A 27,129-nucleotide genomic window follows, 5' to 3' on the forward strand; every position below is an offset into this window, starting at 1 on the left:
ACTTGAACTCATGGCCAAGAGATCAAGAGTCGCATGCTTTTGCAGCTGAGCCAGCGAGGTGCCCCGTTTCACGTATTTTAAAGCTCTATTATCGTGTGCGTACATACAGAATTAGAGCTCCTGAGCCTTCTTGGTGAATTAATTCATCATTATGAAATGTCCCTATTTATATGCAATAGCAGCCTTCGTCTCGAGGTCAACTTTGTGCGAAATTGATATAAGCACAGCAGCTTTCTCATGCTTTCTGTTTCACTGTATATCAGTTTCCCTCCTTTCATGCAAAATGTATGTATACCTACATGTGCTTAAATCACATCATTTATAAATAGCATCTTGTTGAGTCTGACATTTTTATCCAATCTCTGCCTCTTAAATGAAGAGTTTAGTCAATTCACATTAAGTGATTAATATGATTGCGTTTAATTCTTCTTCTTTTTTTTTTTTTATATTTTATTGGTGTTCAATTTACTAACATACAGAATAACACCCAGTGCCCGTCACCCATTCACTCCCACCCCCCGCCCTCCTCCCCTTCTACCACCCCTAGTTCGTTTCCCAGAGTTAGCAGTCTTTACGTTCTGTCTCCCTTTCTGATATTTCCCACACATTTCTTCTCCCTTCCCTTATTTTCCCTTTCACTATTATTTATATTCCCCAAATGAATGAGAACATATAATGTTTGTCCTTCTCCGACTGACTTACTTCACTCAGCATAATACCCTCCAGTTCCATCCACGTTGAAGCAAATGGTGGGTATTTGTCATTTCTAATAGCTGAGTAATATTCCATTGTATACATAAACCACATCTTCTTTATCCATTCATCTTTCGTTGGACACCGAGGCTCCTTCCACAGTTTGGCTATCGTGGCCATTGCTGCTATAAACATCAGGGTGCAGGTGTCCCGGCGTTTCATTGCATTTGTATCTTTGGGGTAAATCCCCAACAGTGCAATTGCTGGGTCGTAGGGCAGGTATATTTTTAACTGTTTGAGGAACCTCCACACAGTTTTCCAGAGTGGCTGCACCAGGCGTTTAATTCTTCTTAGTATTTGTTTTCTGTTTTTCCCATATTTCTTATTTGTTTTCATCGTTCCTCCATTTCTCTTTGCTTCTTTTAAGTTAATCAAATTCCATGTATGTTATTTATTACTTCCATTGAGGTTTTAGCTACCATATTCCTTGTAGTGCTTGCTCTAGGGATTACAATACTCATCCTCACTTCTCACATACTACATAGAGTTAATCATCGGCCTCTTCGTGTGAAACGTAGGATGCTTTCAGGAGGATGGTTCCACTCCTGTCTTCTGTGCTATTAGTGTCATATATTTTATTTTACATTTAATAAGTTCCAAAACATGGGACACCTGGGTGCCTCAGTGGTTGAGCATCTGCCTTCAGCTCAGGTCATGATCCTGGGGTCCTGGGATCAAGTCCCACATCAGACTCCCCACAAGGAGCCTGCTTCTCCCTTTGTCTATGTCTCTGCCTCTCTCTCTCTGTATCTGTCATGAATAAATAAAATCTTTCAAAAAAAATAAGTTCCAAAACACAACGTTCTTTAAAGTGCCATGTGTTTTTCAAAGTTAAAAAAAATAAGTATTTTATATTTATCCATTTATTCACCATTTCTAGGGCTTTTCATGACTTGCTCTCTATCCAAGTTTCCAATGATGTCATTAGAAGCTAAAAAACTCCTTTATCATTTCTTGTAGTGCAGGTCTGCTTGCCATAAATTTTCTGTTTTTATCTGAAAATCTCTTTATTTCATCCTAATTTTTGAAGGGTATTCATGCTAGATAGAGAATTCTTGGTTAACAGGTTTCCCCTCTTCTTCCAAAATGTTAAAGATGTTGCTCCACTGTCTTCTGGCTTTCATTGTTTCCTGTAAGAATTATTTGTCGGATATATGTGCCTCTGTAAATATTGGGCCTTTTTCTCCTGGCTGCCTTTAAGATTTTATCTTTATCTTTGGTTTTCAGAAGAATAACTATAATGTGTCTAAGCGTGGTTTTCCTTGTACTCATTTAAGATTGCTGAGCTCTTAGATGAGTAATTCGTTTTCTACCAAACTTGGGGAATTGTCAGATATTATTTCCTCAAATACTTCTCTCCCCTATTCCTTCTCTTTCTTGGACTCTTCATAGACAGTCTAACAATCTCCCATAGGTCACTGAGGGGTCTGTTTTTTGTTTTCATCTTTTTTATCTTTCTTCCTCAGGACAATTCTATTGCTCTCTCTTCAAGCTCATTATCTTATTGTTTTGAACTCTCCAATCTACTGCTAAATTCATCCAGTAAACTTTTCATTTCCAGTATCATGACTTAGTTTTAGAATTTCCAGTTGGCTCCTTTTTATAGTGTCCATTTCTCTACTGAGATCTCCCATCTGTTGATTTATTGTGTGCATCTTTTCCTTTTTCTTTCTGAACATACATACAATGGTAGTAGTAGTCTACTAAGTATAATTCTGGGTCCTATCAAAGTCTACTTCTATTGACTGGTTATTGTTTCCTTGATTACAGTCAGCAGAATCCTAATTTCTCATGTGTCTGGCAAGGTTTCATTGTATGCTAAACATTGTGGGTGATATAAGGAGTCTGGTTTATGTTGTTTTCTTTAAAAAAGGTTTGTTTTGTTCTGCAAAGCAGCTAATTATTGGCAAATTTCCTTACTCTGGCTTGTGTTTTTTCCTTGTTGGCATGGTTCTGTTTCATATTTATTCTTCATTGCGAGATGAGGCCTTTATCAGAGGGGGATGGAAAATGTCGTCTGTAAAAGACCAGGTAATAAATATTTTAGCCTTGTGAGCAATACATGGCCTCTCTTTTTCTTCTTTCTTTTCTTTCTCCTTCTTTTCTTCTTCCACCTCCTCCCCCTGCTGCTCCTTTTAAACAAAGTTTTCTTAAAAATGTGGAAAAAAAAACACACACACACATTCTTAGCTCATGGGCTACACAAAAAACAGGCCATAAGCCAGATTTGGCCATAATTTCCCAACCCCTGATCTAGGGCACAGTTCCTGCTCCCAGATGTGGCCTTTATGAAATCTCAACTGGATGCCCAGTGTTCACTGAACACATTCCATTCTGGATTGGCCATAATTCAATGTCTTGCAGCGCTGCACAACTGCTGGCCCATCAGTAGCCACTCTTTCCTCACCCTGAGTATGTACAAGCCAGCTCTCGGTTAAGAATCCTTAAGAGGAGTTTATGTGCCATCACACCACACTACAGCTCAAAAAATGCCCCAAAAAGGCAGCTGGATGATTGTGTAGTTCACCTGACGTGCTTTCTTTCTCTCAAAGAACATTGGTATTACTTGTTTTTTAATGCCTGAAACTAACTTCCTCATATATATTGACGTACTTCACATTGTTTAGGGCAGATAAGTTACTCCATCAGGATCATAATGAATGTCCCAGTAAGTTCCAATTAAAATAGACTGAGTCCCCTTTTCAATGATTCTGAGATCCATGGGTGGAGATGCCCAGGGGCAGATGATGAGAATGGGCAAGATTTACAAAAATACAGTTTGTTAATATAGGACACTTGATAGCAAGTCAAGAGATTTCTCAGAGAAAACATCACAATGGATAAGAGAAAAGGGCAAAGGATTGAGTCAAGGGGAAAAAATAAAGGTGAGAGCTACCTGAGAGCTAAAATGGAAAGATCTGTCGAGCAAAAGGCGAAGTTCAGCCTTCCCTAAACTAATTTTTTCCTCCAAGATTATACACGTCAGGAATGTCCCAAAGGTCAATGTCCTCATTGTCTATAATATGTTCTTATCCTCAAGGGAAACATTGATCCAAATCTTATTGTTACTCCCATTACTCTCATAGATGATTTTGCTCTCCTCTATTCTAATATCATTGAGTCCTATTAAAAAAATTTTTTAAAAAGCCACCACCACTGCAATCTGGTCATCAACTTCTGGCTTTCCTGTCATGTTTAGCTGAAGACTTTACAATAAGCTACAGGCTAAAAGTAGGTGGTTAACAAAGACACACATCCTCAGAACCTCAATGAAAAGGACAAGTTACTCTTCCCTGTTGATACTTTAAGTAATGGATTCATTGGTACAGATTTCTAAGCTGACACCATCTGGATAACTGCCGAATATGGCAGGGGACTGAGTCATGATTTCCAGGACTCTTAGCCCAGAAGCATCACCTTTTTTTTTTTTTTAAGATTTTATTTATTTATTCATGAGAGACACATAGAGGCTGAGACATAGGCAGAGGGATCCCTGCAGAGATCCCAATGTGGGACTCGAACCCAGGACCCCAGAGTCACGCCCAGAGCCAAAGGCAGACACTCAACCACCAAGCCACCCAGGTGTCCCTAGAAGCATTAGCTTTGTAAAAGCAGACTGCAGGGCCAAAATCCTGTGCAAAAAGTATTAATTACATGAGCTGAAATGGATGAGGTGTCTATAATTGTGGTTGTTTTGTGATATTTACCTTATTGTAAATTGGCATTATTTTTTTTAAGATTTTTTACTTAATCATTTGTGTGTGAAAGAGAGCACGAGCAGTTGGGAGGGACGGAGGGAGAGGGAGAAGCAGACTCCTATTAAACAGGGAACCCGATGCAGGGCTTGATCCCAGAACCCTGAGATCATGACCCGAGCTGAAGGCAGATGCTTAACTGACCCAGCCACCCAGGTGCCCCTATCTCAGTATTGTTTTTAATGTTCTATTTTCTTCTGGGCATATGATAAAGCCCTTCTCTCTCTTGATCTTGATCTTTCTTGATAAACCCCTTAGATTTTCTTGATCTATCCCTAACCTTTATTTTAAACTAGGTGTCAGCAAACTGTGGTCCATGAACCCAATCCAGCTCACCGTAGGTCAAATTTAGTCAATGAAGGCTCATCGTTTACATGTTGTCTATGGTTTCTTCATGCCACAGTGGTAGATTTGGCACAAATCATGCTACAGAGATCCACAGCCCACAGGATGGAGAACATTTAGAGAAATGTCCTGTATAGAAAGGTTTGCTGATCCCTGTTTTAGGCTATGCTTTGGAAAACTAAATAAAACATTTAAATTATGTTTTGTTCTCACTGACACCTCAAAATTCAGAGACAAACATCTTTTACTAAGTCTCTTTGCTTTTAAAAACAGAATAGTTTACCAAGAGTTCAGTAAGAGGTTCTTTTGGTTGTTTTTTTAAAGCAAGGTACAGTTACAAAAATGACCTGGGTAACCAAAACTATACTTAAAGAATCATACAGAAATAAATCTCATTTAATCATGTATGATAAGCCCCTCATTGGGGAATGGAGGTTATGCTTCATATGTGGAATCAGGGCTCATAAAACCTTCCCAGGAGACCATTCTAGCACCTCTTCCGTGGTTTTGGAGGTCCTGGAATCATATATAGAAAAGAAAATAATTTCCAGGCAAACTGGGTACCAAGCAGATTTAGGGGACCTCAAGGAATGAGAGAGATTCATTCACATTTACAGGTACTCCAGGCAAAACTGGTAGAAATAAATTTCACGGGTTTGGTTTTCTAGCCACAGAACATGAATGCAAATAAGAGCAATAAAAACCTCTTTGGAATAACAGAGCCTATTGAAAATACAATACTGGAGGGGCACCTGGGCGGCTCAGTCGGTTAAGGACCTGCCTTCAACTCAGGTCATGATCCTGGAGTCTTAGGATCAAGCCCCGCATCGGGGTCTCTGTTCCGTGGGGAGTCCATTTCTCCCTCTCCCTCTGCTCCTTCTCCTGCTCATGCTCAATGTAAATAAAATTATTTCTCTCAAATAAATAAAATCTTTAAAAAAAGAAAAGAAGATACTGGATTCCATGGAATCAGACAGAGGGTACTTTTTTTTTTTTTTGGCCACAGTAGTTGTTTAATACCACATGGCACTGGATGTTGACCATACTTCAAGGAAATTCATGTCCATATTAACACTTCTTGCTTCATCAATGTTAATGAGTTAATGAATCAGAACAAAATACAATGAGACCAGCTCTAAAGATCAAGAATAATCCTCAGGGATTATTTATGATCAAAAGGAATAGCTGTTAGGAAAAGTGTCCAAAAACCTGGAAGTGGGCAAAGGGATTTCTGCCTATCATTTCAGTGTTGTGTTGAACATTGTCCAACAGGCCTGTCTAGAGTTATTCTGATTTTCTGGAATTGTCTTATTTATTTACTATCTACTTTTTTTTTTTTTTTTTACTATTTACTTTTATTTACTCTTACTTACTATTTAGGATATTTTTAACTCTGTAAGTGTAGGTGCTAACTCGTAAAACACAGATAGATAAGCTTGCACATTATTTTTGTTCAATGTGAATGAAAACGAAATTTGTCCCTGGAGAGGTACAAATGAAAATATAATAACCCAGAAGTTATATTTTATTTTATATATAATTTAGCAATCTCTTTCTAGCATGCTTTTAATGACTTTATGCACCCAGTCTCTTCAATTTTCTTTGAACTAGCTTTACCATTCTACTGAATCCTTCATTAATCAATTTAACAAATCTTTGACATAAACCCATTTAAAAAATTAGGTATATAATCGTTCACTACCTTCCTACATGCTTGGGTAAGATATATATGAAAGCTAGAGAGATCATGTGGTGGTTTTTTTTTTTTCTCTTAAGATAATAAAGATTTGAGCCTGTTTCACAATTGTTAAAAATGCCATGGCAAGAGAGAGATTCAAGATACAGTAAAGAGGAGGCAAGGAGTCAAGTCCCAAGAAAGGCAGGAAAGCACAAAATTCAAAAACAGGAATGGCTGGATGACTCTTGGTTAGAAAATTAACCATCTTCTCCTGTAAAAAAGAGGAAAGGGTAGTTGTAGACATACATAATTTTGTAGCTTCAGGGATGAAAAGATGAAGATGTTCATACCAAACAAGCCATCTGTTACTGAGCCCGAGGGCTTGGAGGCGCGGTGGTGACATGAAGGCCGCGTAAGGACTTGAGTGTCCACCAGTAGAAGTGGAAAAGGGGGCCTGTTTGGAAGAACCTGGAAGCCCGAGTTGAAAAGGAAGTTAGTCGGCTCTGCTAATCCCTCTGTGGGACTTCTGGTGGGGAAATCTGGGACACGTAGGAGCAAGTTCCAGGCGACTGCCGTGATGAGTTGTGAAATTCTGGAAGAAAGCCAGGATGTGGTTGATGAACACAGAGAAAGGGGATGGCACCAGAGACGAGGCTCCCTGACAAGGAGCCAGCACCAAGGAGGCACAGGGAGAGGGCAGGGATGGAGTCTACAATGGACAGTCCCTGATCATGACAAGATTTCACAGTGTGAGCAGCATTGCTGCCATTCAAGTAACCAAGGGTCTTGGTCCTACCTCTCAAAAGACTTTGAGGTGGGGCACGGGGTTAGGCTGGTAAATGCGACTTCATGGAAGGAGGTAAATGTGACACGAGGCTGTCACACGCTGGTAAAGAGCAGGCTCTTTTCCATAAGGGCAGCACCTGACCTCTCCCAGAAACTCCACGTGCCTGGGGGCTGACGATCACAAGGAAGCAGGCCAGGTCTGGAGAGACCCAAGAGGTGCCCAGCACCCGCACATCCTCTCATTTAATTCTCACAACAGAAGAAGGGAGGCATTCGCATCCCAACGTCACAGCTGAGCAAACGGGCTCTGGGTTATTGGCTCAATACCAGAGGCAGGAAATATCGGGGCTCACGCTCAGAGCTATCAGGACCCCATGGTCCATTTTCTTAAATACAACAGCACGTAGTCTCCTAAAGAGCAAAGAAAGAAGACAGAACTCAGGAGGTAGAGCGATGTGGAAAAGGCACTTAATTTCCCCCAAGATGTACATTCAGGGGACGCCTGGGTGGCTCAGTCGGTTGGGCGTCCCTGCGGCTCAGGGCCTGGATCAAGCCCCGCCGAGTGGGAAGTCTTTGCCTCCCTCTGCCTCTCCCCCAGCTTGTGTGCTCACTCGCTCTCTCCTAAACAAATAAATAAAATCTTTTTTTTTTAAGATTTATTTATTTATTTATTCATGATAGACAGAGAGAGAGAGAGAGAGAGAGAGAGAGAGAGGCAGAGACACAGGCAGAGGAAGAAGCAGGCTCCATGCCGGGAACTCGATGTGGGACTTGATCCCGGGTCTCCAGGATCGTGCCCTGGGCCAAAGGCAGGCGCTAAACTGCTGAGCCACCCAGGGATTCCCAATAAATAAAATCTTAAAAAAAAAAAAAAGAAAAAAAGATGTGCATTCAGGCATCTTGTTTTTTCCAGGGGGGAAGGAAAGCACCCGGTTGCCCTGTGAGAATTGCCCTTTTACAGGCAGCAAAACTGTATGTCCGTATGAAGAAATTAAGATACGAATAGCAGAATCCATAAAAAGAAACGAATCTCAGAAATAAGACGAAGAAGCCGGGGCCTTTGTATCTATCTGTTGCACCTGATTGCTCGGGCTCAGATGCTGCTTTCGGAGTGTTTGCACAACTCGGTCACTCTCGTCCTTCAAGTTGTCTCTGGAACGCCGGCTGAGCTCACCTGCAGACCGCCAGCCCCCCAGCCCCTGCTGCCTGGACATTCCCTATTGCCTTCAGCCAACACGCCTCTTGTTTCTTTTCTTTTCTTCTTTTTTTTTTTTTTTCAGGGGTGATACAGAGTTTATTGAATTAGATTTTTCTATTTACTTTTTTTTTATAATAAATTTATTTTTTATTGGTGTTCAATTTGCCAATAAAATAGATTTTTCTATTTACAACGGAGATCACATCTACATACTATTTTGCTAGTCTACATGGGTACATTAATGCTAACGAGTTTAGACTTACGATGAATGGGCTCAATCATACAAACACACACACACACACAAACACACACACACACTAATTGTTTTAAAACAGTAGTGCATACATTATACTCCTCCTAAAAGCCAGCTTTGATTAAAAACTGCTAGTTTCAAAGATCAGTCTGATTTTGAAGATGAACCAAGAGACACACTGTATGATTCTAAAATCTATTTTAGCAATTTTATACAGTTGCTATCTTACTGAACTACAGTATATATATATATATTTTTAAAGGACACTGACAAGGGGCACCATCTGGTGTTAACTTTCACTGCAGCTGGTTTCCTCCCTCTCCCCCCAAGCACCTTTGGCCCAGAGTTCTCCACCATGCAGACTGGAAGGGCCTAGAGATACTCCGGCAGCAGCCCCGTTACTGCAGGGACCTAACAGAAGCAGGCCTAGGCCCCCTTTTGATTCTCTCACACTATGCAACCTGCAAATGGTTCTGAAATTAGAACATAAACTGCCATACTTAAGAACTTAGGAACACGGAGAGTCCGCTAGAACACAGAAAAAGAAACTCCTAGGTGGGCAGGGAAATAGGTGGGCATATGAAGAGCCAAGCTGCTTTGTCCAACACCCGTGTGCTTTAACTAGATGAACTCAGGCCGCCAATAGCGTAGACCTGTTCAATTCACCTTCCAAATCAGAACGAGACTAAAAAGCTGAGGCTTGCGTTTTCTCACATGCGTACGTTCCACCGGTGATGAGGAGCTCATAAGCAGGGTCTCTATTCCTTCTGCACAATACGATGCATGCACATAACATGCCCAGCAGCTGAATAGCTGCAAATGCCAGCGCTGCCCAGATAACATGCATCATGATTTCCTGTAGCTTCTTTACAACTAGAGCCTCACATCCCTCGGCATAGAGGTTGGAGGGGTGGGCCAGGCTGCCATTACAGCTGCTGGCGGTCTCTGTGCAGCAGCTAAGAGGGACACTCTGGTTTTTGGTTTCTTTGAACCAGTCTGTATTTTCCCAGTCTGAATAGTTGTGAATTCCACAACAATGCAGCTGTCTCTGTACATAATCAACAGCCCGGCTAGCAGCATCAGGGTTGGTTCCATTGTAGGTCTTATACACTTTCTGAATGCTGCGATCGACCTCAGTTTCCACCTTTGCTCTGTAAACGTATCCCAAAACCACAACAACAACTTCTGTGACAAAAACCAAGAGTAGGATGATGACAAACGTGGCAAGTCCACAGCGGCTTTCTCGGACTGTGGCACAGCAGCCAATTAGGCCAATAATGAAAAGCGGGGCTCCTACAGCTATGGTCACTACAGCGGGAAGGAGAGTACGCACATCTTCAAAGAAGTGGTCATAGTCCTCGTAAGTGATAAAGACATAGGCTCCCACATAACATAAAATGCCAGGTGCCCCCCAGAAGATGAGGTTGAGGAACACCGCACTGGCCCATGGTGCAGCCCCTGCCCCAGCCACTTGTTTCTATTTACTTACTGGACACCCCCCTCCCCTCCTTCCCAGGACGTAGGCCCCTCGGGGGTGGGTCTTTTGTCTGTTTTGCTGCCTATTGCATTCCCACCGTCCAGAATGGTTTCTGGCACATGGTAGAAACTCAGGATATTTTAAGATTCATCTCGGGGTCAGGCACGTGCCCAACGACACCCCTCTGCCTCCACACACACCCCTGCCCTGGAGATCAGAGTTGCCCGGTTAGACGCGAGAGCTCACCTGGTCCCTGGGGCAGACGTTCCTAATCACTCAAAATCTGTTTCATCCTCTGTCTTCTCAGCAGAACCCCGGTTGTGTTTGGGGGCAGCAGCATGTTCCGCCCAGACAGGCACATGTGCATCAATGTGGAATCATCCTGCGCCCCAGCTTCCCCAGCTTGGGGGGGGCCCTGTGGCAGGAGCACTGGTGGAGGAGCCAAGAAAGACGGTTGCTGGCTGAGGCTTCCTGCAAGCTCTTCCCAAGGGAGTCGTGTCCACTGGCACCCTCCCCCCCTCCGCCGTGCTGCCTCTGCCCTTCTTCCTGCCTAGCACGTGACTGGGACCCAGAGGCAGCACGAGCTGACCCGGGGTGGGCGCCCGGCGTCTGAGGGCATCACGGAGCCACCGTGCTACCTCTGGCCTTCCAGGCATATGAGGAAAACCGAATCCTGGACCTTTCGAGCCCCTGCCTCGTTGTGTTTGCTGGGACTTGCCAGGGAGAGCCACCCTCCTCAAATTTCTGAAGTCAAAATTGTGCCTCCCCCCTTTCCTCTCCTTCAAATCTGGGCCTCGCCATCCACTTGTGGGAGAGTCCGATGTGCTTGGCGCTCACCCGGCCAACTGCGTGGTAGCCCGTGGCTTGTTTAGCAGCCCAGTGGGTCGGGGCAGGGCAAGTACCACGGACAAGAGAGTGAAAGGCCAGTCGTGTTTTCCTGTGCAGGCCTAGAAAATGTTGGGTTCCCTTGAATTTCTCTAGTGGGGGGTGGGAGCGGGGGACGTCCCAGAGAGAGTGGAAAGAGGGAATGAGAGATTTCCCAAATGTGGAGGAGATGAGAGGAGTCCTTTGGTCTATGAGCTAGGACTAAAATGCAGAGATATAGTAAGTGTTCCCCGAATCAATCAGAATTGTCCCAGGGAGATTTTCGAAAAATGTAGATTTGAAGTCTCTAGCTTAGTATTACACAAAACAGCAATTACCAAGATAGGCCCCTTACATTCCACGTTTGAGAAAGCTCCTTAGTTCCACGGAGTCACACCTTGGCTGGGAACCACCGCCTGAGTGGTTTCACGATACAAAATCCATTACACGTTTAGTTGCGTCCAACAACCCCCCCTCCCCCCGGCAAATTCATATGTTGAAGGTCTAACTCCTAATGTCAGTGTATTTGGAGACAGAACCTACAAGGAGGTAAGTTAGGTCATAGGGTGGGTTCCTAATCCGATAGGACCGGCACGCTTTCTGGGTGTGTGTGGGTACGTACACGCACACGTGCGCCCTGTGTGAAGACACAGCAAGACGGCAGCTGTCTGCAAGCCAAGAGGAGGACTCTTATCAGAACCAACCTTTCTGGCACGGTGGACTCTCAAACTGAGAAAACGGGCTTCTGCGGTTCCAGCCCCCCAGTCTACGGCGTTTAGTTGCAGCCATCGTAGGTGGCGACTACAAAGCCTCTAACGAAGGGTGGTGACCACTCTGCTAATTTTACTCCCCACTGCTCCCCATGTTCTGTCAAGAGTCCTACTGGTTCCCTGAAAGACCCTCCTCACTCTCACCCTTATACTTGCCTCCCTCCATTTGGAACCCAAATTGCTAAATATTTACTGAGTATCTAATTCAGTGGCAGGTGCTCAGAGGGAATTTCAGGCTATATAAACTAGTGTGTTTGCCCTTCAAACTATCTGGAAGCATCGGAGATAAAATAAATACAAGAGAATGATTTTTCCCATGCTTAACCCTTTCAAGGACTTCCCACTGATCTCGGAATTAAGACGAAAATCTTCAGTACGGCTGGCGAGGCCCTGCAAGGTCTTGCCCCTCTCTGGCTCTCTTGCTACCATCCAGCCATACTAACCTCCTCTCTGCTTCCCGAACACACCTGCTTCCTCCCTCCTGGAGTGTTCCTACACACGCTGTGACCACCACCACCACCTGGGCCACTCCGAAACCTCGAAACCTCGTCTCCTCCTTGCCTGTTTCCGACCGAATCTGCAGGGTTAAGTGCAAATGTCACTCACTCAGCAGGACCCTTCCTGACTTTCAAGTTAAGTTAGACCTTCATTCAGTAATTACACAGCCCCGCGAACTGTTCCCTGGTAGCGCTAATAACAGACCTAGCAATGTAAACGATTATTTATGGGTTTGCGCCACAAGGTAAGGGGTATGTTTATCCTAGTTATTGCCGAGTGCCCGGCATTCAGTGCATCATAGACGACTCCATGATTATTGAAAGAATAAGATCTAACCATACAAGAAATCACATTAATTACCAGATAGGTAGCATAGCCATTAAATGCTGGGCTCAGGAGAGGAACTGCGCTCCAAATAGGACAGGCTACCCGTACAAAGCACACACCTGAACGGAGCCTGGAAGGAAAAGGATCGGATTCTCCTATCAGGCTTGTTCAGACCTCACTCATCATTCAGGACCCAGCTGTATAAATAGGTTTTTTCAAAAGAAAGAGTACTAGTTATTCTGTGCCATTTTGTTCTCTTCCTTCCCTGGAATCTCCATATAGGACGATGGAGATGCAACACACAATGCTGATTTGTGATGGGGAATAGTCTGCAACTGTTTTCTAATCATTAAATGTACGGATACCCTTAGCAGTCTGAAGCTTGAAGGCAGCAGTGATGTCTGTTGTATGTTCGTTCATCGGGCACATCATGTATTTAGTGCCTTACAGGGCCAGTGCTTGAGAGTCAGAGCTGGAGAAGGCCGACTGCCTGCACTGAAGCAGTGAGGTTGATTGGGCAAACAAGGCAAGAGGTGGTAGTGATAGGACATGGCAAGTGTGCAATAAAGCTCTGGACATTCACACAAGTGGTACATCGTTCAGACTGAGGACACGAATGGAAGAGACTTCCTGGAGATATCCGAGCTGAGTTAAAGGTGCAGAGTTAGTGGCCCAAGGAGAGGACACACTGCAGGCAATAGCAGCAGCAGGTGCACGGTCAGGGAGGTGGGTGGGGAAGCAGCCTCTTTCTGGAAACCGCATGCAGTTCTGCATAACTGGTTAGGTTGTGTGCACGATGGCAAGCCCCGAGGCTGGCAGGATAAGCGGGACCCGGAACATCAAGGTCTTTCGCTAGTCTGCTAAGTTTGTATTTTATCCTACAGGCGATGGAAAGGCAGAGAAAGATTGTAATCAGAGAAAATCCTTTGTATGCCTTAGCTCACCAACAGGAGGATGAAAGAGGGTGAGGCTGGCTCAGTTAGCTTGTGCGAGCGAATAGGCTTAGAAACGAAGGACGCAAGGCCCCAGGGCGGTAGACAGGGGCATCAGCAGAGATGCTCAGGGATGAAACGAACAAGATTTGGGGATTTGACGGTAAATGCATCCTTTCCCTCCCGACGAACCCTCCTTTCCTGAGGTCCTATGCTCAGTCCTATTTCCAGGTTTTTTCTGACCTTGAAAGGTAAAATGCAACCTCTGGTGACATCCAGGCTTCATTTTATCCTCTCCAATCCAACCTGCCTTTCTTTTAACTTCTTATCATGCTGCTTTCTGGCTACAGATGTACATCTTGAGCATCAATAGAGTCTTTTCAAGGAGAGTCAAACTTGAATAGCTGGTATTTCAAAACCAAACCAAGCCATATTCTTACTTTTTCCTTTCCTTTTCCTGAGTGGTGGCATCCAATCTCCCTAGAATCTGGTGCTACCGCCACTCAGGGACCAGAGGTCTTAATGAGTATTTCAGCAGTTGACATTCTCACAAATGGGGAATTAGCTCATGTGGATTTTTTGGAACCACGATGCTTCGATTATAGAGGTTATACTTAAGAAATCAACACACGATAATCCTAACAGAATAGCAGTATTAGGGTGGCTGCTATGTCCCACAATTATTTGCAACTAAAATGTGGAAGCTTTAGCACAGCAGAGGAAACTATGAGCAAAACAAAAGGCACTCTACTAAGTGGGAGAAGTTATTTGCAAATCATATATCCCATAAGGGATTAATATCCAAACTATATAAGGAACTTACACTACATACTATCAAATAACTCCATTAAAAAATGAGCTGAATAGACATCTTTTCCAAAGAAGACACACAGATGGCCAACAGGTATTCGAAAAGATGCTCCATGAAATCATTAGAGAAATGCGAAATAAAACTGCAAGGAGCTATCAACTCATACCTGTCAGATTAACTATTTTAAAAAGAAATAACAAGTATTGGCGAGGATGTGGGGAGAAAAGGGAACCCCCATAGCACTGTTGGTGAAAACGGAAATTGGTAAAAATTCCTCAAAAAAATTAAAATTACATCATTCAGTCCAGCAATTCTACTTCTGAGTATTTCCAAAGACAACAAAGCACTAATCCAAAGAGCTACATGCACCCCTATGGTCACCGCAACACTATTTACAATAACCAGTATACGGAAGCAGCTCAAGTGCCTAACGAAAAAGTGAATAAAGATGTGGTGTGTATATATATACATATATGTGTGTGTGTATATAACAACAAAATCTTAGCCATTAAAAAAAAAAAAACTCTCCATTTGCAACATGAATGAACCTAGAGGGCATTATGTTAAGTGAAATATGCCAGAGAAAGACAAGTAACCTACAATTTCACTCATACGTGGAATCGAAAAAACAGGGATCCCTGGGTGGCGCAGCGGTTTAGCACCTGCCTTTGGCCCGGGGCGTGATCCTGGAGGCCCAGGATCGAATCCCACGTCGGGCTCCCGGTGCATGGAGCCTGCTTCTCCCTCTGCCTGTGTCTCTGCCTCTCTCTCTCTCTCTGTGTGACTATCATAAATAATAAATTTTAAAAAATTTTTAAAAAAGAAAAAAAAAAAGGAATCTAAAAAACAAATGAACAACAACAACAAAAACCAGACTCAAACTCACGGATACAGAAAACAAACCGTCCGTTATCATAAGTAAAGAGGACTTAGGGGGTAGGCTAAATAGATGAAGGTTATTAAGGGGTAAAGACTTCCAGTTATAAAGTCATGGGATGTAATGGACCGTGTGACAAAAATAGTCAATAATACTGTAATAACTTTGTATGATGACAGATGGTTACTCTATTTATCGTGGGGCCCACTTTGTGATGTATACAAACACTGAATCACTATCCCATACAACCTGGAACTAACAGGACATTGTATTCCAGTTACACTTCCATTAAGAAAAAAGACCCTAAAATGTGGCAATCTGAAGCAAGAGATAAAGAACCATTTTGACCTTAAGACCTCCTAGAGCCTGACTTTTGCAGGGACCTGGAAACTGCCAGGGCAACCCGGGAAAAGAGTGGGAAGCAGAAAGGGAAGCTGTGCTGCTGCTCCGAGGGCTGGAGATGTGGAATGGTGTGTCCCTGGGACAAAGTGCAGCACTGCTCTCACGAGGGGGAGCCAAACGGTCTGCTTTACCTGGAACTCGTTGCTCTCTACCGCTTTTGGAGGCTGACGCAGTCATCGCAGCATATCCAGCAAAAAACGGGAACGTCGGGACAATGGAGAATCTGGCAGATAAAATTCTTTAACTCCTGCAATGATCCTGGGCATGGTCTCACTGCCTTCACCCTGGTAAGCAATCAAGATCTGGACTGAGGCCTCCCAGCCATGTCCTACCCGGGCCTACAACAAACCTTGCCAGAGACCGGCTCCTTTGAGAGCCACCGCAGAGACCTGTAAATAACCTCAGGAAAGCCCAATCACGGGGCTGAGGTAGAACCCTGAAGGTTGGTCTGGAGCCAATGGGCTCAAGATAGGATCTGGCCTACCTGGGTAAATCTGAAGGAGAACGTCTTTCAACAAAGACTACCTTGTTTTAGGGCTGGGATGTGCGGAAGGAAACTTATCAGCACGATCAGGGCTTACACGAGATTGCTCAAATGCTGTGTTTCTCTCTGATAAACGGACCCCAGGACGCGCACCCTCCCAGCTATTATAAAGTGTCTGGCTGGACCTCAGCAACTGCAAGCTCATTTGCTGGAACTAGACTACTAGTTAGTAGAAGTCCTAAAACTGACTTGCCTTTGGGCCTGTATGTTTCAGCCATAGCAAACCTCTCCACGTCCTCGGCCAATTAGCACCACTACATTGTCCTTGATTTAACACTCTTGGGCTATAGAACTCCTTCCCCATTAGCTCCCATCTACCCAACATACGGTTTACAGTTCTATCATTGCCCTTAATTACAAGGATTTTTGTTGGATCTGTCTCCCCTGTTAGATACTGAGGAGTTCCTTTACGGGAGGTACTGGTGACATCAGTTCTCTGCACCTGCAGAGCTGATGATCGTGATGCTTGCTACATGATAGGCTATTAAATAACTGCTGGATGAGATTCTAATATTATCTCTTACCTGTGATTTTTTTGGGAAAAAACATTCAAGATCTAAAAACAGGAGATCAGTAAGACTAAACCTTATATGTAGGTTTCCTTTTGCTTGCTTTTAAAAATAAACATGGAAAATACAAATATAATTTTTAAAAATCACTGTTTTAGTTGGTAATTGAAGAATACAAGAATAGCTACATTTGAAAGACAAAAAACACTAGGACCCCAGGAACTTAATGGGCAAAAGACATAAACAGACAATTCACTGAAATGAAAAATACATAATATGAAAAAACTTTCCAACCATACTAGACATTATTCACCAATTAAATTAGCAAAGTTTTAACCAAATGGTAGTTCAGAGTGACAGTGTGAAGTAAAAGGGCATTCATACACTCCAGTATTGGTGGGTTATAAACATGACTATATGCATAAGAAACCTTAAAAATAGTTACACTCAAGGTATATACATAAAACTAGGGGTGTGTATATACATACATATAAATTGTCTTTAGGCTTTCCTATATACTTCTAAAAATAGATATTCTAAGGAATCAAAATGTTGATTAGAATATATGTGGTAGGTATGACTTAGAAGTTGACACTACCACTTACTAGCTATGTGACCATCAACAAATTATTAATTTTCTGGGCTCAGTTTCCTCATCAGTTAAGATGATTAAAAAACAAAACAAAACAAAAACCAGTACCAACCTTAGAAGGTGGGTGTAAAGATTATATGAGAATATATATTCGAGTTTAGAACTGTGCCTAGTACATACAAAGTGCTCAATAATTGTTAGATCCTAGTATTTTACATATCAGAAATCAGAAACAGCCTAATGATTAATAATAAAAGAATGATTTAAAAGACTTTGGTAATGCCATGCAATGGCATATTAGAGTCACTAAAATGTTCATGAAGAGTTTTTAATGATGTTTGAGAAATGCTTATATTAAGAGAAAAGCATGATGTAAAATTAAATACATATAGCATGTTTTCAATCATGTAACATATATATATATATATATCAACATAGAGAAAATGATCTAGCAGGAAACAAACCAAAATATCAAAAAGTTATTTGGGGCAGTAGAATTTAACCCGCTTGCTGTTGTTTTTCCTCTTTATATTTTTGTATCATGAATTGTTTTGTGCAAGGAGGGTATTACTACTTTTCTAAACCAGAAAAACACCAGTTTTATAAGATTAATACGGTAACAAATGGGTAATTTGAAAAACTGACACTAATGCCCAACTCTTCACGTGTAAATGAAGTAATATAGAAATGATTGTGGCTTTCTACAACTCGATTATTCTGTTGAATTTACAAAGAGGGGAGCACTGTACTAACACCAAGCAAGTACTGCAGGCAACATGGAAGCAGTAAAAATCCCTTGCTTGAATTTGTTTATAAAGAAGAACACGAAATTTCGCACAAATCACGCGTTCCCTAAGACAACCCACACTGTACTTAGGCCAGCCTCTTCCACCCCAGAGCCCACGGGCCAGGATCAGAGGTTCTGACCCAGAATTTCCTTCTAACCTTCAAAAGGGAGCGGGGCTTTGCTGGGGGTGGCGTAGGGCCATTCCTCTTCTCACCCCACTCCCTGCCCCAGCAGCTTTTACCTCTCCTACCTATGGAACTACACGGTTCTCACCCTTTCTGCAATTTCCAAAGGAAAGAACTGTCTGGTTGTAAGAAGGAGAAAGAAGATAAAGATATTACCTTCACCCTGAAGAAACTTTCCAGAATGCTTTTCAATGCTTTAGGCACATGACCACCCCCCCGCCACTTCCCCAAACAGCTTCAGTGCCATTATTCCTCAACTCCTGACCTTTCGGATAATCTTACCTTCTGATTAGTCCAAAACACTATGTGTGCTTCAGTTAATCAATGTCTGCCTTTATAGCACTGTCTCTTAAATATATAAATATCTGTGTATATAAGTATCATTCAAGACCTTCGGTTTTTAACAACAGTACTAAAGAGAATAAACCACCACAATTTTCAGAAGACTTCAGGAAATGGTTCATATTCTTCATAAAAATATTTCTTTGAAGCATACCTCAAAATAAACTTCCTACCAATCAGCATTTTCATCTAAGCAGGACACGGTTGGACATTACGGATTTTAGCCATACTGCTGAAAAACCACTCTAGCTAATACGTATGTATCCACTGTTCACCCAGCTGTCCATCCACACTGCATTAACCAGAGCACTTACGACTGAATTTTTAGAAGTAGTTTAGGCAAAAACTCCCCGTGTTAATGTACTTTGGCGCTCTATGTGACAATCTTCACAGTTAAAGCTACCCTTATAACCTAGCGGTTTAAGGAACCCCAGGCTTTACAAATTAATACAACACAATCTAAATGCACCATAAATTTATATTTGTTAATCTTGATATTAGAACATTTAAACATTTCAAACTACATAAAAATATGACAAACAATATAAAATGGAAAGAAATTTGTTGACAACTTCCAAAACATCACTATTTCTTATAGTGCAATTAAGCAATAGAACAGCTTATCAGCTCTCCAGAAAATGTATAGTGTTTTTAGTGGAGTGTCATCAACAAAAATCAACACAGTCCCACACAATAATGTCTCCAATTTATTATCTTTTCCACAGTACAAATTCTTCACAAACCATAACTTCTTTGCTGTTATTCAAAGTCTGTAAACAAGTGCCTGAATCCCCACGTCCCCGACCTCAGGTTAAGCTTGTGAATGTAAGTCCTTCGATCAAGTTTTAACTCTTCCACGTGCGTAAGGAATCAAGAGCCTTCTCTCCTTAAATTATTTATATTTTATCATACAGCCTGCAATGCAGTAAATCACAGTGAAAGCCCTGGGAAAAACGAAACAACATGATCTTTACAGCAGGACTTGGAACTTTATAATATTAAATGCATTTAAAGAAGCTTCCCATAATAAAAGCGTGGGTTTTCATTTCCAGAAATCAAGTCAATTAGAAACCCTAGGTTCTACTTAAAAACCCATTTGATCTAAAAGTGAAAACAGTCCCCTATCCATAGTCATTTTATAAACTCTATACAGTTTCACTTGCAGAGATTTTTTTTTCCAGTCTGGAAAACGGTAGTGCAATTAATTTTACTTTAAGTCATTTAGTCCAGGATGTAAATAGCTCTGTGGAAAGATAAGAAGATGGTGTGGTAAACAAGAAATTTTTGCAAGCCCATGCTGGCTTACTAGTCCATTAAAGCTTGTAAGTCCATAGTGGCTTTCAACAAAATGTTGTATATACATCACGAGTAACAAAGCAGAAATAAATAGGCAGAAATGACTGTAAACTGTCTCATCACTTAATGATTTTTCAGCAATAACTGGCTTGACGAATTGATTATATAGTCATTTAAATAAGCAGACAGTAGACAGTTGCCCTTAGGACATTCCACTATGGCATCCAGTCTGGAAAGCCCCAATGGAGTTACATTCCTAAAATTAAAACAAAAAAGGGGAATTGGAGGATGGGAGATTAAAGTTTAAAGATGCCACTTGAATGAATTCCATCAAGTCAGCCAGTTCACTTAGATTTCTTCTTAAAAAGGCTTTTAATTTTTGATGGCTTTTTGCTTTTCTCTCCATTATGACAAAGATCATGCGGGATGCTGCTTATCCTGGTGACGTGTGGGGCTTCCTGAACTGCTTTACTGTCGTTGCCGGCCGAGGAGCAGGATGTGTGGCGAGGTTTAGGCACCGGGATGCCACTAGAAAGCTGGTTCATGCTACAGGATTTCTCCAAGATGCCATTGTACACTTTGCTGGCAGGACTGAAGATCATACTCTTCGTTTCTGTCAGACCTACACAATCAGGAGAACCCCGCGAGATATCTGCAGTTATGGGTGAATCTCCTCGGGATGAATCCTCTAGGGAGAGCTCATCTCTCGAGATCTTTCGAGGAGACAATGTTTGGTATATCTCAAGGCTCGAAGGAGGAGACTGTTTCCTTCCAATGGAAGAATTTAAGGAGTCACATTCTGAGGCTGTGTCTGGCACTTCCCTGGATGAGACAGAGACAAAGGTAAAATTTTAAATCGATATTTTCTAAGACGACTGGCAGATATGCTAACCAATTCTAACTAAAAACCATTTTTTTAATCTATCAAAATGTAAAAGGGAAAAATAGTAAAATTCTACACACATTCAGACGAAATTAGAAAACTACTTTTAAATGGCATATCAAAACTCAATGTTTAATATTTAGCATAAACTATAATAATGAAATCTTGCAACCTAAGAAACATAACCCAAGTACACCTTTCTTCACTTGTCAGAGAAATGAAAATGTTTCAGGTTTACAGATTTTTTTTTTCATCTCAGCTATTTGGGTGTTTTCTTTCAATACTGAGTATTTTTCTTTCTAAATCACATAGTTGACATTATGTATTTTAAAAGGTGAACTTTAATCATTCACTCCCTTTATTTCTTTAGTTATTAAATTGATGAAATTTAACTTCCTAAGGAAGGAAGGAGTAGAGTACATTAAGCTAAAATATAAGTTCTCCCAAGTTTAGAAACAGAGGAAGGAAGCTGAGGTACATGTGAGTGGGGTGGGGGAGGGGGAGAAATGGGAGGCAAAGTCAGCAACGTAACGCTGTTCTTAAAAAAGTAGACATTCAACAAATTCTCATAGGTTTATTCCTTTGTGATCCCCCCACCTTTCTCCACAATAAAGAGAGAAGAGAAATAAAAAGGATAAGAAAAATAAAGTTCACAACCATAAGGCCGACACACAGTAGATGCTATCAGCCATTCAGGCACAATATCCCTCGAATCCAACACTTGTCACTCCCCCACTGCTACCGTCCTTCCTAAAATACCAAGCAGTCACCTCAATGATTTCCAGGGCTTCCTAACTGATCTCCCTGCTTCCCTTCATGTTCCTGTCTCCTAGTTACTTCTCTACAAGGATGCAAAGGGGTTTTTAAAAACTCAGAGCGCATCATTTACTTGCTCAAAACTTTCCAATGTTTCCTCCCGTAGTGAGGCTAAAATCCAAAGACCTTGCCAAAGTCCACAAAGCCCAGTAGGATGAGGCTCCAGCTGCAGGCCCCACCCCACCATTTTCTGTCTCATTACACTATGGCCTATGGCCTCCTCCTCCCGACACGCCGGTCCTGTGACTCCCTGGGGCTCTCGCACTTGCTCTCGCACTTGCCTTTCCCTCCGCCTATTTTCTTTCCCTCCATCTCTACATGGCTTACTTCCCCCATGTCATTCAGGTCACACTGCTCAACTGTGCCTCTCCAGGGATGCCTCCTCAGCCACTCTATCCATAACAGTATTCTCCTTTTACCTGACTTTATTTAGCACTCCATAACATCCCACTACCTAAAACGATATTTTACATTAACTCTTCAGGGTCAGTGTCTCCAGAAGACAGAAGACTTAATGAGGACAGGGAGTCTTACTAAATTCTGTATTCTCTGCACTAGAAGAGTGAGTGGTGCGCTCACAGTGGGTATTTAATAAATATGTGATAAATAAGTGAATGAGGGAGAAACAAATGAAAGAAAAGAAAAAGAGAAAAGATCTTGGATCATAGGGATCATGTCTTATTTTTGTATGTACCATATGGGATACAAATATTGTTCACTCTATGAGAGAAATGATTAAGAAATAAATAGTAGAGTCAAGGTAAAAAGCAACCAGCTGAAGAAATAAGGTGGGAGAAGGAAGAGAGCTGAAGACAGAATAGAAAGGCAAGGACACATACGATCATAATCCACCAGCTAGCACGAGGCCAGAACCTTGTCTCACTTGTCCTGGCAGCTCAAGTTATTAGCAAGTGCACAGCATACAGCAGGGAACTAAGTTCATATTTATAGAATAAATGAACTACATGCTCTGTCACCCTGGATGACCTGTGATTACTGTCATTATTCCCACAGTGATATTACTTCTGACATGTATTTCGTGTTAATATCGCATTTTAGATCTGTATCTTCATTGCTCAATGTTTTTGATCATTCCTATGTACTTCACTCGCACACCTTTGTGCAGATTGTTTCTACTACACTACAAGCTCTCAGAAGGTACAAAATCCCCTGGGCAAATAAAGACTTAAATGATGCTTTCATATAATACAGTTACATGTGCTGCATAATTTTCAAGTGCTTTTACAATATGATAACGGGGAGTGCTAACAGAGGGCAAGAGGAAGTTCAGATAAGAAATGACTCAGAAATGGGTCACTGGGAGGGACTTTTCTGTTAGCTTCTTTTTGGAGTGGATATCCATTAAGTATACAGCATATATCTGGCTTCCAGAGCCAGATGCTGATTTGGTTACAATTTTATAAATTTACTTTCTACTCTGCTATGTGGTTTGAATGCTTTGTGTGTGAAATTCTAAACTAGGTTAAAAATATTTCAAAAACTAGTCTCTAAAATCTAAATAATAATGTGAAAAAAAAATGATCTAAGTTAGGAGACCTAGATTCCTGTCCTGGTCCTGCCCTCAAGCAGCTGCACAACTTTGAGCAAATCACTTAAATTAATCAGGTCTCAATTTCCCTGTCAAAGTAAGAGAATCTGAGTAATCTCTAAAACTACTCCACATTCTAACATCCTAATTCCAAAACAAATAATAATCTGAAGTGTTGCTTCTTCCGCATAATCAGTTAGATGTGGAATTCAGGTATAGTATAATCAATCTCAGACTCTTTAAAATGTCCCACTTTTTCTAGAGTATATACCCTTTAGAATGCTGAAGTTAATTATGTATATTATTTATGCTTTTCATTTTTTCTTACTGTGAGGTATAGATGAATTCATGTCGGTTTAATGCCTATATAACAAGACTCAACCCAAGGTACGATTGAAATGATCACATGTACATAATGCATAGAACATAAAAGATCAGTAAATAGTAAATGTTATTACTATTTTGTAAGGATTCTAGTGGTTTATCACATAAAAGACTAAATGAAGGGATCCCTGGGTGGCGCAGCGGTTTGGCGCCTGCCTTTGGCCCAGGGCGCGATCCTGGAGACCCGGGATCGAGTCCCACGTCGGGCCCCCGGTGCATGGAGCCTGCTTCTCCCTCTGCCTGTGTCTCTGCCTCTCTCTCTCTCTCTGTGACTATCATGAATAAATAAATAAAAATCTTTAAAAAAAAAAAAAAAAAGACTAAATGAAGAGGAGGAAAAGTCTTCTGAATGTAAATTCTCATATTTATGGGCTAGTTGTGAATTTCTGACACTATTATTTGAAATGATGACTAAAGGTTTCCATAAATGCAAAAATTCAATTGGACAGCAAAGTTCTAGAGTCTTCCTATTTCCATGAGCCACACAAAATTAGTTCCATCACTAAAACCATCTTGCAGGGGACTATAGTTATATTGCAACTGTTGTACAAAAAATCTACTCAGAAAGTGCTCCCTGAGCAAAGCTGCCTCAAATTCTCCAACCGTAATGAGGACACAAACTTTGGATTATCTCCTCAGGAATACGCCATAATGATCTTGGCTATGCATAAAAATCTACTTTCACTAGGAAATAAAACAATTATGTATGAAAATTATTATCTGATGGTGATGCCCACTGAAGAATCATATGATAGAGAAGAGACATAAAAGGTCACTGAGAGCACCCAGCCCGTTCCCTCTGGTTTTGTTCTCGTGTGAGGACAGTAAGACCTCAGGGCTCCAGGGCTGCTAAGGGTGAGCAAAGTCAGAAACCAGCATCGGGTTCCCTGTCACGTACTATCACACTGCTCCTAACAAGGAATGTGGTTTGGAAGGAGGGATCCTCAGCTGCAAAGGGTCTCCTGGAGCACGGTGCTCTGCAAGCTGGACTAGGACACAGTGCTGCTATACCCATTTTATACAAATTCTTACATTTTCTTACACCTTTGGCATTTGATATTTTCTGTTTGCTAGCACAGCAAGTACTAGCACATAACAGAAAAAAAATCATTAAGTGGCAACAAGTATTTTAAAAACTCAGTCATATTTAATGTATCTTTGTGTTCAAGTATATTTAAGTTCCTGCCTTTGTATTTTACATATAAAACTGTTTGTAAGACAAGTGTGCGTTCTGAGACTGGAGTCAATTGTGTGCAGTGGTCTCAAAGCAGCTATTCGTCCAAGTATCTACCAGTGCCCGTGGTGGACAGAACTCTAAGATGGTCCCTAAACTTCTAGCCTCAGTGGACACACATTTCCTCTCCCAGTTACTCCATCGGGCGCTAACAGAGCTGCTGCTATGGAGGGATTCTACAGATGTCATTAGGGCCCCAAACTAGTCTATCTTAATAGAGAGCATTGTCCAAGTGAGCCTTTTAAATTGGGCCCAGAGATTAGAGACACAGCAAGTCAGAGGTTCCAATGAAAAAAGGGACTTGACGGAAGGCCAGTTTCTGCAGGGGGCTTTGAAGATGGGGCCTCTTGTGCAGCTGCTAAGAACTGGGAGCAGCCCCCCGGCTGAGAGCAAACATGGAAACCGCGACCTCAGTGCTATAACCACAGGAACAGAATCGAATGAGGTTTGAAGTGGCCCTCACGCTCCAGAGAAGAACAAGCCTCGCAAACACCTTGAGGCTAGCCTTGTGAGACCCTGTGCAGAAAACCCAGCCACATCAAGCTTGGACTTGTGCAAACAGAATGAGAGCTAGTAAGGGGATGTCGCTTGAAGCCACTAAGTTTGTGGTAACTGGTTATGCAGCAACAGAAAACGAATCCACTGTGGCGCTCCTCCCCACCCCGGGCCCCCCTCCCACCCACCCAGCCCAACAGAGACTGCAGGTGGTTCGCTGCCAATACCATTGCTTTTCAGCAGAGAAGTAAATGGCCTCCTCCTCCTCCTCGTTTCGATAAAGGACAGGACAACTTGACACTGAGAGGATGTCGGGGTCAGGGGAAGGCAGGGAGTGCTGCGGGTGCTGCGGGTGCTGGGGGTGCCGAGCGTGGGCCTGGTGGGGCGCGTGCGGAGGAAGCTGGGCGCGCGGGCACTGCGGCGAGGCCGGCACGATGCTGCGACGGGAGCGGCACAGGCTGCTGCTTCTGGCTAGTGACCCCGCGGGCTTGGCCATGGTCCCTGGAACCAAGCAGAAACACACACACATGCTATGAAACCAATGCCGCCTCGGCCCAGCGCAGACACACAGGCCTGCGACCTGCCCTTCCTCACACCAACCCGCCCGCACCACAGTCACCCCACCATCGTCACCGTCCTCCGTCACCAGGACTGCTTCCCAGGAAAGTGAAGAAATACAAAATTAAAATGGGATAAAAATGAAAACAGGGCTAGAAAATAAACAGAAGAGAACATAAACCCATGAGGCCCTAACGTAAAATGTGACATTACCAACCACACAGGCTTGAAAATTTACCCAGGATGATAAATCTTTAAATTCAAAAATCATTATACCATAGTTTTAAGGAATCTGTACTTAGCAAAACCTTTTATGAATTTTACTGTTAAGAAAACTATCAGTGTAAAAAAAAAAAGGTAGAATTTTTCAATAATAGGTGATATCTCTTGAGATAACATGACTTGTCTGAACTTGAAGTTTTATTTTTCTTCTATTTCAAGTTTTAATTAAAATTTTAAATTTAATTTAAATTTCTAACTAGTTAACACATAGTACTGGTTTCAGGAGTAGAATTTAGTGATGCATCACTTACATATAACACCCTGTGCTCATCACAAGTGCCCTCCTTAATCCCCATCACCCAGTTAGTCCATCCCCCCCCCACCTCCCTCCATCCATCAGCCCTCACTGTTTATGAGGCAAACTTATGGTTTGCCTTCTTCTAAGAAGTTTTAAATCAAGTTATTTAAATACTGTCTCGGAGCCAGTTAGGCAGAGGTCAGACTAAAACTTGTTTCCTGAATGTGGATTACTATGGAACTAACCAGAAGCCTTAGATCAACTTGTTTCTGCTGCCACTCTCAGCCTAGACCCATGCAGGTAGAAAACTTCCCCTACATGCTTCATATCCCCTACACTACATTTCCCTGACTTTGTTGAAACAGCTCTCCTAAGTTAGAACAGCCTTTGCAGGCTGAAACCACTCGTTCTGGTAAAACTCTTAGGATCCTTCTCACTCCCTAACATTCTGTAAACCCTCATTCCTACACCCTTTTATAAAAATGTATTCCTTTTGAAGTTCACGCTATTAAGCACGTGAAATTGCCACCTCTACTCCACCTGTCACTTCCCAGGCATTCCCCATCCAACCCACCCAACCGATCATCAAACTTGAGCAATCTCTTTTACAAATAAGACCTTCCAACACCTTAACCAATCATGGTTTCCCCTCTTCTTGAGGCATCTATGCCTCCACTCACTCTAAAACTTTCTCTTGCTGTCATTCAGC

General features: G+C 42.2%; 1 protein-coding gene and 1 pseudogene across 5 annotated transcripts in view; both read right to left on the bottom strand.

Annotated features, from left to right (window-relative positions):
* Positions 1–9,021: 9,021 nt before the first annotated feature.
* On the bottom strand, positions 9,022–10,366 carry LOC140610889 (tetraspanin-3 pseudogene; annotated as a pseudogene).
* Positions 10,367–19,145: 8,779 nt separating this feature from the next.
* Positions 19,146–27,129, bottom strand: part of STIM2 (stromal interaction molecule 2) — a 140,611-nt gene continuing 132,627 nt past the window's right edge. For all 5 annotated transcript variants that reach the window (XM_072808444.1, XM_072808454.1, XM_072808423.1 and 2 more), the window contains 2 exons: positions 25,570–25,843; positions 19,146–20,803 (listed from right to left, as the gene is read on the bottom strand). In XM_072808444.1, the coding sequence (XP_072664545.1) occupies positions 20,326–20,803; positions 25,570–25,843 (752 nt within the window). In that variant the 3' untranslated portion in view covers positions 19,146–20,325. The remainder of the gene's footprint in view (positions 20,804–25,569; positions 25,844–27,129) is intronic.

Source organism: Canis lupus, chromosome 2 (assembly GCF_048164855.1).
Source record: "Canis lupus baileyi chromosome 2, mCanLup2.hap1, whole genome shotgun sequence".
Classification (NCBI taxonomy): Eukaryota; Metazoa; Chordata; class Mammalia; order Carnivora; family Canidae; genus Canis; species Canis lupus.